The following is a 9591-nucleotide window of genomic DNA, read 5'->3' on the forward strand; positions in this document are numbered from 1 at the left end:
TCGGTTGTTTCCTGTTCATTGGCAGCAGGTGTCTGCTATAATCCTCCACCTCTGCCTTAGTCATTCTTGAGTCGCAGGCCCCCAAATCACTGAGCAGCCTGGAAAGCCCAGTGTCCGGGCACAGGTACATCTCTCAAGTCCCCTGCCCCTCCCACACTGTGCCCCTGATCAGGGTTCAGGGCGAAGGGCCCGGGCGATCGGCAGGGAGCCAGGCCCCAACTGCACTGACTGGCGCTGAGTGGCGCCCTGGAGGGCCTGGGGCAGCGAGCAGCAGGCGGCTGAGTGGCTGAGGGTCTCGGCTGCTCCCCGGAGCCCGCCCCTCCTCACCACCTCTGCTGCCCCCAGGAAAGCGGGCCGTGGGCACCCCTCCAGCAGCTGCGCGTTCCGCAGGGCGCAAGGGGAGAGGAGAGGTCCCGGGAGCTGGGAGGCCGCAGGGGCAGCGCCTTCCACAGGAGGGGGAGGCGGTGGGAACCGGGAAACAGCCCTGGCGGGGCACGTGCCTGTCAGTTGCTTCTCACCCTAGCCGACTCAAGGGTGTTACTTTGGGACTTTACTCACAGCCCCAGATGGCCCCGTAGGAGGGGCGGGACTGGCGACTCCCCGCCACACGCCCCCTGTTCCATCCTCTCCCCTGCTGGTGAAGATGATGGCAGCCTTCTCCCTTCCACTTCCATGTCTGTCTCTGTCTAGGGTAGAATAAAAGAAAAGCTTTGCTACAGTAGGAAAGATTTAGGTTAGGTTAGTAGGAAGGATTTGGACATGAAGGGCTCCTTGTCCAGGCCTCAGTTTGCTTATCTGCCAAATGGGGCTATCATGCCTCCATTGTGAGGACTGATGAGGTCAAGAACCTCAGAAGATCGCCTTAAGCACATTACCTGCCTCAAGATTTGCTGCTCCCAGCCAAGCCGCTTCCCTGGGGGGCGAGGGAGCTATCTGTTTACAGTCCCCGCCCCACCTCCCTTTCCTTCCCAGCCAGAAGCCTGTCTGCCCAGCCCTGCCCGAGCTGCCCAGTGACCCAGAAGCCCCCAGCTCTCCCAGGCCCAGCCCACTGCCCACTGGGCGCCTCATCCCCGTAACCAGCTTAGTGGCCCCACGGGGACGGGGAAGCAGTCAGACCTGACTCTTTCCTCTTTCCTTTCTGTGGACGCAGCCGCCAGCCGGAGCAGCAGGGGCATGGGCAGCGCCAGTCCAGGCCTGAGCAGCGTGCCCCCCGGCCGCCTCCTGCTGGCCCCCGACACGGCATCGAGGACAGACTTGGAGAAGGCGGCAGGGGCGGCGGGTCCCGAGAGACGGGACTGGAGCCCCAGCCCGCCCGCCACGCCTGAGCAGGGCCTGTCTGCCTTCTACCTCTCCTACTTTGACATGCTGTACCCCGAGGACAGCGGCTGGGCCGCCAAGGGCCCTGGGGCCAGCACGCGGGAGCAGCGGCCTGAGGAGCCCGAGCAGTGCCCGGTCATTGACAGCCAGGCCCCGGGGGGCAGCCTGGACTTGGTGCCAGGTGGGCTGACCCTGGAGGAACACTCGCTGGAGCAGGTGCAGTCCATGGTGGTGGGCGAAGTGCTCAAGGACATCGAGACAGCCTGCAAACTGCTCAACATCACCGCAGGTGAGCCCTGTCCCCACGCCGCCTCCATACAGGGGTCACAGACAGGGCTGAGGTCGCTGGCGTGGGTTGAGGCACTGCTGGATGGACTCTGGCCACCTCTGCCCAGCCCCGGGGTTGCTGGCACCTCCACACACACAGTAGCTGTGAGCCTGGGCTGGGAAGGTTTTGATCCATCTCTGCACCCCAACTATGCCAGCCTACTGTCCCCACTTGGTTGGTGCCGGGTGACATGAATGCAAGCTCTACACCATCCTGCCCACCACCTCCCCTTGGACTCCCCTCCACTCTCCCCTCACTCACTCTGCTCCAGACACACCAGCCTCTGCTGTTCCCACAACACTCACCACAGGACCTTTGCACTGCCGATCCTTCAGCCTAGAAGGCTCTTCCCCCAGACATGTTTGTCCCACCTCCCCCGGGCCTTGACTCCAGCAGCACCGTCCGGATGAGGCCTGCCCTGACCCCCAACTGACGTTGCTGCCCGACCCCTTTCTCTTGCCCCCTCGACTGCTTCCCCACAGCTCTTCCTGGCGTCTGCCACGCTGCGCACCTGACTGACTTACACTGTTTACTGTCTGCCTCCCCCACCAGAGCGCACACTCCACAGGGCAAGGGTTTCGTTCTGTCCTGCCCGTCCCACACCCCTGTTCTTTGCAGAGCACTCGGAACATAACACACTCAAAACACTGCGGTTGGCCGGGCGTGGTGGCTCACGCCTGTAATCCTAGCACTCTGGGAGGCCGAGGCGGGCGGATTGCTTGAGGTCAGGAGTTCGAAACCAGCCTGAGTGAGACCCCGTCTCTACTATAAATAGAAAGAAATTAATTGGCCAACTAATATATAGAGAAAAAATTAGCTGGGCATGGTGGCACATGCCTGTAGTCCCAGCTACTCGGGAGGCTGAGGCAGGAGGATCGCTTGAGCCCAGGAGTTTGAGGTTGCTGTGAGCTAGGCTGACGCCACAGCACTCACTCTAGCCTGGGCATCAAAGGGAGACTCTGTCTCAAAAAAAAAAAAAACAACAAAAAAAAAAAACAGAAACACTGCGATTGGATGAACCCAACCAGAAGCACTTGTTGAGATGCCAGGGCCTGTTCTAGGACTTGGGGACTGAGTGGTGACCACAACACAAAAGTCCCCATGTTCATGGAGCCGACATTCTAGGGAAGGAGACAGATCATAAATAAATATCTGTGTCACTGTCTGGTGGCGAGGAGGGGACATGCCGGGGCCGGGCACGTGGTGTCTGCCAGGCCTGGGGGGTGGCTCTGGAGCTGCCGCTCCGGGCTGGGGGCTGAGGGTCTCCAGGCCTCTGTCCCGCCATCCTCTCTCCGGCTTCAGGCGGGCCTGGCCCCTTTCCTGCAGGCTTCGGCGTCTGCTGGGAGGAGGGGTCTTCACGCATCCCTCAGGCCCAGTCCCTGCCCCCATGTCCCCCGCTGGCGTCCCCAATGGCTCAGTCCTCCAGTTCCCAGTGCCCACGCCAGCCCCGCCCCGAGGTTCTCACCGGCCTCTTTTCCCACCCTGGCCGGGACGGGTGCGTCCTCTGAACAATGGGACAGAAACAAATTGCTTTGACCTTGCGGAGAAAAATGAGCTTGTTAAACGAGGGCAGCCCAGCCCGTGGGTCACCTAGCTGGGGCACTGGCTTAGACCACACTGTTCACGTAGAGGCCCCACCGCGAGCGTCCCCGCCAGCCTGGCCCCGCCCCCACCAGCCTGGCCCCGCCCCCACCCGCCTGGCCCCGCCCCCACCCGCCTGGCCCCGCCCCCACCCGCCTGGCCCCGCCCGTGTGCCCGCCAGGCTCTGCGGAGCAGCGCCCTCCCCTGGCCTCTGTGGCCGCAGTTGCCCACGCCCCCCTGCGCCCCGCCGTTCGCGTGTTCCCCACGTGTGCACGGGGCTGCTGCTCTGCACTGGCCCTTTGTCAGGTGTGGAACAAGCAGACAGAGCGTTCTGTGCCTCAGTTTCCTCATCTGTAATATAAGGCGGTGGGGGAGTGTTGGGGCTGTAAGAGTAATTCCTGTTGGGTTTTCCTCTTGTTCCCTGAGGGGTTTGGGAGGGCAAGCGGGATCTGGGGCAGACGCTCGGGTGTTTCTGGCTTAGTGTCACCTCTCCAGGGCCCCCCGGAAATGTCCTCTGAAGGGGCTGCAGGGGCCCAGGAGGCCCCAAGGCCTGGGGCGGGGGGTGCAAGTGCACCAGGCTACCCTGCCCTGAGCCAACTTTGTTTCCAGGGTCCTGGCTCCTCCCGCTCATCCCCCTCTCTTCTTGGGTACCCATCTCCACAAGTCCCCCCAAGGCCCTGCCTGGGCCTGGCCTGGCCATGCTCCTAGGAGCGAGTGGTCCCAGGCCACAAGGCACCGTGGTTGCCCCCGCAGCAGGAAAGGCACATTTGGGGCAGTGCCCGCAAGCAGCCCCTGAGCTGACAGGGTGTCCCTTGCTCAGACCCTGTGGACTGGAGCCCTGGCAACGTGCAGAAGTGGCTCCTGTGGACAGAGCACCAGTACCGGCTGCCGCCCGTGGGCAAGGCCTTCCAGGAGCTGGGGGGCAAGGAGCTGTGCGCCATGTCGGAGGAGCAGTTCCGCCAGCGCTCGCCCCTGGGCGGGGACGTGCTGCACGCCCACCTGGACATCTGGAAATCAGGTAGGACACGGCATGGCGGGGCGGCCCCTCAGGCTCCAAGCCAGGCATACTGAGGGGGACGGCTAGGCCAGGGTGCCAGCTGGGGAGTGGCCCTCCACTGGGGAGACAGCCCCTTGCCCCGGCCCGGACACTGCTCTGAGTCTCGGCCCCACTGCGGCCGCCCCCTGGATCCTGGTGAGCCCCCAACCCCGCCCGCTCCCGGCCGGTCAAGGCCGCAGAACGCTAGGACAGAGCACGCGGGCAGTTAAAGAGTAGAAGTCAGACAGCACCAGGCGTCAGAGCTGAGGGCAACCAAAGATACGGGGAAGTCCTTTGTTTCCCTTTTAAAATTTCACTTGTTTTGCTTTGTTTTTCCTTAAAGAAGTAATGAGGCATAAATGTGCATGTTAAAAAAAAAGACCATAGTGAGGCTGGGCTCAGGCCTGTGATCCCAGCGCTCTGGGAGGCTGGCGAGAGGATCACTTGAGCGCAGGAGTGCAAGACCAGCCTGAGCAAGAGCGAGACCCTGTCTCTACAAAAAATAGAAAAATTAGCCGGGCACGGTGGCGCTCCTGTAGTCCCAGCTCCTCTGGAGGCTGAGGCAGGGGGATCACTTGAGCCCGGGAGTGTGAGCTATGATGACGCCATGGCACTCTAGCCAGGACGACAGATTGAGACTCTGCCTTAAAACAAAACAAAAACCAAACCAGAGTGAAAAATAGTATACTATGAACAGTTTCTCCACCCGCTCCCGACCCCAGCTTCCAATCCTCCCTGGAGGCAATAGCTGTGACCAGTTTCTTGGGTACCTCCCCAGGGAAAGTCTGTGCATGTTCAAGCCAATATATGTGTGTGTGGTTTTTACTTCTTTTTTAAGAAAACATAAATAGTACCAGCATATCCCGCTGCTCCGCACTCAGCGGTGTATCTTGGCTCTCGCTCCCTCCCCATCGCCTGTATACAGCGCGCTACCGGGCGCCACCATGTGCCCTGCACACAGCTGGGCACTTTGGCGATGTGGTGCTTGCTCAGTGAGCTAGTCACGGCCCCTGCCCCTAGGAGCTGAAATGCACAGGGGACAGAACCCACTCCTATGACCCCGGCAGGGACCAGTGCCCTGCCCCAGCCCAGGCCCCTTGCCAGGGGGTGGTCGGTGCCAGGCCGAGGGAAGGCCAGTGGCGACATGGGCAGAAGCTGGCTGGTGTGGGGGTGGGAGAGGCAGAGAGGGCCTGGGGGGAGCCGGAGGGGAGGGAGCGCTTGGTGACGCTGGTGGCTGGAGGGCAGGGAGCCTGTTTATATGATGCCAGGCACTGAGCGAGGTGCAGTGCAGACTTCACCACCTTGAACTCCGAGAGACCTGTGAGGGCTGTCCTACCCCATTTTACAGGTGAGGAGAGGGAAGCACAAAGAGCCTTGATGTCGGGTGCCTCCCCGAACACAGGGGATGCGTGCAGAGCCTCCAAGGCCCCTTCCCGCTCTGACACCCTGACTTTTCTTCCAGGAAGCAGCTGCTTGTAAACAGCTTGCCTTCCCAGCTTGGAGGAGGCAGGGGCCACAGGGGAACCCTTAGCCGCAGAGGGGCCCCTGCGGCCCCATGGTCCCCAAATGCCCTCCCTCCTGCACCCTTGGGCCTCTCCTGGGTCCCCAACCTCCTCTCTTGCCCCGCAGCGGCCTGGATGAAAGAGCGCACCTCGCCTGGGGCGATTCACTACTGTGGTGAGCGGGGAAGGGGCCGCCTGGGGGGCGGGAGCTGCCATGAAGCAAGCAGTGGGGTGCCCCGCGCTCCCCACTCACCGCCCCTCCCTGGCCGCCAGCCTCGACCAGCGAGGAGAGCTGGACCGACAGCGAGGTGGACTCGTCCTGCTCCGGGCAGCCCATCCACCTGTGGCAGTTCCTCAAGGAGCTGCTGCTCAAGCCCCACAGCTACGGCCGCTTCATTCGGTGGCTCAACAAGGAGAAGGGTGAGCAGGCTCCGCGCGGGCGCCGGGAGGGTGCGGGCGGAGAGGTGAGGCTGCCCCCGGCCTTTGCCTGAAGGCCAAACACGCCCCTCTCACGGGACTGCCCGGTCTGTGTGCAGTTCGTGTCTACGCCTGTCTCCTGGCCAGACTCTGTCTTGCTGGGGACCCTCAGTGCCACACAGTGCCTGGAACATAGAAGGGGCTTAAAACTACTTGCTGAGAGTGGGACACAGTCCTTGTCCTCAAAACATCATAGCTTCACTGGAAAGACTAATGGTGTCCAACCAGAAATACAATGCGAGCTGCACATGTAATGTTGAAGTTTCGAGTAGCCACAGTAAGGCCAGCGCGGTGGCTCACGCCTGTAATCCTAGCACTCTGGGAGGCCAAGGCGGGTGGATTGCTCGAGGTCAGGAGTTCAAAACCAGCCTGAGTGAGACCCCATCTCTACTATAAATAGAAAGAAACTAATTGGCCAACTAATATATAGAGAAAAAATTAGCCGGGCATGGTGGCGCAAGCCTGTAGTCCCAGCCACTCGGGAGGCTGAGGCAGGAGGATCGCTTGAGCCCAGGTGTTTGAGGTTGCTGTGAGCTAGGCTGATGCCACGGCACTCACTCTAGCCTGGGCAACAAAGCGAGACTCTGTCTCAAAAAAAAAAAAAAAAAAAAGTTTTACTGTGGCTACTAGAAACTTTTTTTTTTTTTTGGAGACAGAGTCTTGCTTTGTTGCCCAGGCTAGAGTGAGTGCCGTGGCATCAGCCTAGCTCACAGCAACCTCAAACTTCTGGGCTCAAGCCATCCTGCTGCCTCAGCCTCCCGAGTAGCTGGGACTACAGGCATGCGCCACCATGCCCAGCTAATTTTTTCTATATATATATTAGTTGGCCAATTAATTTCTTTCCATTTATAGTAGAGACGGGGTCTCGCTCTTGCTCAGGCTGGTTTTGAACTCCTGACCTAGAGCAATCTGCCCGCCTCGGCCTCCCAGAGAGCTAGGATTACAGGCGTGAGCCACCGCGTCCGGCCCATAGTAAAACATTTTTAAGAACAGGTGAATTAGACCAGACGTGGTGGCTCACGCCTGTAATCCTAGCACTCTGGGAGGCTGAGGCAGGTGGATTGCTCGAGGTCAGGAGTTCATAAAGCAGCCTGAGCAAGATCCCATCTCAACTAAAAAAAATAGAAAGAAATTAATTGGCCAACTAAAAATATATACAAAAAATTAGCCGGGCATGGTGGCGCATGCCTGTAGTCCCAGCTACTCAGGAGGCTGAGGCAGAAGGATCGCTTGAGCCCAGGAGTTTGAGGTTGCTGTGAGCTAGGCTGATGCCATGGCACTCACTTTAGCCTAGGCAACAAAGCGAGACTCTGTCTCAAAAAAACCCCAAAAACAGGTGAATTAAATTTTAATTATACATTTGGCTAATCCAATATTATAAATTATGATTTAACATATAATATTAAAAATTATTAATTTTGATAATTATAATTAATTATTAATTATTTTACTAAGTCTTAGAAATCTAGTGTGTAATTTATACTTCTAACACATCTCAATTTAGGCTAAGCCACATTTCTTCAAGTGTTCAAGAGTCACATGTGGGTGGTGGCTACTGTATTGGACAGTGCAGGATGTGTGTGTGTGTGTGTGTGTGTGTGTGTGTGTTGGAAAAGGCTAAGAGCCAAGAAACCTGGGTCCTTCCTGTCATAGTAGCTGTGGGTACTGGACCTCACTCTTCTTATCTGTAAAATGGGCTAGATTCATTCACCCAGCAAAGCTTCATTGAACACCAACTCTGATTCCACACTCACTCAGCCGACTTTACGAGAATTGTAGTGTCCTGAAGGTCTGGGGGGGCTGCAGCGTGTAGGAGAAGTAGCCGTGAAGTGAGCTGGGTGTGGAGCATTTCAGGGCTCTGATGGGGCTGTGGGGCAGGAAGGAGGGGATTAGCCTGGTCCAGAAGGACCCCATGGGGGAGGGTGGGGGCCGTGGAGGAGATGTTTCCTGCACAAGGTGCGGTGGCCTGCGTGTGCATTTGGGACCAAGAGTGAGCCAGTCTTTGGGGACAGTCTCCAAATGGAGACTGATGGAGTGCTAGGACAGGGAGGGCTTGTGGTCTGGAAGCTTCCTGGGAGGGGCACCGGCCTGGGCCTGGGCAGGAGGGTTTAGAATGAGAATGAGGGGTGTTACCAATGTAATCCGTGTCCCAAGGGCACTTCCTCAGGTTCCTCTCTAAGGTTTTCTGTAACAACTCAACAACCCACGGTCACAGACAGAGAAAGGAGCCTCAGGCAGGCTCCAAAGGGAGCGAGTGGCAGAGCCAGGACTCAAGCCCAGTTGGCCCAGCTCCAAATCCAGTCTGCTTGCACCACCTCATATTTATTAATCATGCCAGAAAGGGCTGCGTGGGCTGCAATGTCTGAGAATGGCAAAGAGGTCGTTTCAGGCTTGGAGCCGCAAGGACACAGGTGGTGGGTTGAGCTGATCTTGCCAAGTGAGCCGCGGGCACCGCCGGGTCTGCGCGGGGCTTTGGACTAGGACATGCAAACCCCAAAGTAGGAGCCGGGGGTGGCAAGGGCCAGGCCCGCAGGGCCCCAAAGAACCGACTAGGTACACAGGCTCCCCCTGCAGCAGGACGTTCGTGACTCCAGAGTATTCTCTACCATTTATCGGGGCATGTGGCACATGCTTTGCACACGTGTCTTTAGCCCTCACCACGACCAGGGGAGCAGGGCCACCGCCCGGCCCTGCCTGGGCAGAGGGCGGTCTCGGCACTCGCTGCCTTGGATCCCAGGAGACTAGCCTGGTCGTCTGGGTCTGTCTCCTTCCTGCCGCCCCACTTGCGCCACTGGCTCTCTCCGGGCCCTCCTGCTCCCCCAGGCATCTTCAAAATTGAGGACTCCGCCCAGGTGGCCCGGCTGTGGGGCATCCGCAAGAACCGTCCTGCCATGAACTACGACAAGCTGAGCCGCTCCATCCGCCAGTATTACAAGAAGGGCATCATCCGGAAGCCGGACATCTCCCAGCGCCTGGTCTACCAGTTCGTGCACCCCATCTGAGGCTGGGCCCCTCCCGCCAGCCTGCCCCTGCCTTGGCCGGAGCCCGAGCTGTGGCCAAGAGGGTAGTCAGCTGGCATTCCGGAGTCCAGGGTCAGGGAGGGGGCGGCCACCGCCCTCAGGGGTATAAGTGGGCTCTCTGGGGCCCGGGAACCCCAGAGTGGGGTGCTTCCTCCTCAGGCCTGAATGCTCACATGCCCAGTCTTCTGGAGGGTGGAGGGGGCAGGGGGCTCCAGGTGTTCACCACTCTCTAGGGAAGCACAACCCTCTGACAGCCTGTGGCCAGGAACTGCCAGAGCAGAGCCTACAGAATGGCAGTGACTTGGCCAAGGCCACTCGCAGTCCACGGCT

The 9591-nt window shown here is 59.4% G+C and overlaps 1 protein-coding gene across 2 annotated transcripts; it reads left to right on the forward strand.

Moving 5' to 3' along the window:
• Positions 1 to 1173: 1173 nt before the first annotated feature.
• On the forward strand, positions 1174 to 9243 carry SPDEF (SAM pointed domain containing ETS transcription factor). 2 transcript variants are annotated; one of them, XM_012746766.2, is made up of 5 exons: positions 1174 to 1606; positions 4047 to 4244; positions 5892 to 5939; positions 6038 to 6184; positions 9065 to 9243. In XM_012746766.2, the coding sequence occupies exons 1-5, from the start codon at positions 1174 to 1176 to the stop codon at positions 9241 to 9243; spliced, it is 1005 nt and encodes a 334-aa protein (XP_012602220.1). The 2 variants fall into 2 exon arrangements, with proteins under 2 accessions (XP_012602220.1, XP_075858867.1); XM_076002752.1 differs by lacking the exon at positions 5892 to 5939.
• Positions 9244 to 9591: the final 348 nt, after the last annotated feature.

The sequence above is a fragment of the Microcebus murinus genome, chromosome 5 (genome assembly GCF_040939455.1).
Source record: "Microcebus murinus isolate Inina chromosome 5, M.murinus_Inina_mat1.0, whole genome shotgun sequence".
Taxonomy (NCBI): domain Eukaryota; kingdom Metazoa; phylum Chordata; class Mammalia; order Primates; family Cheirogaleidae; genus Microcebus; species Microcebus murinus.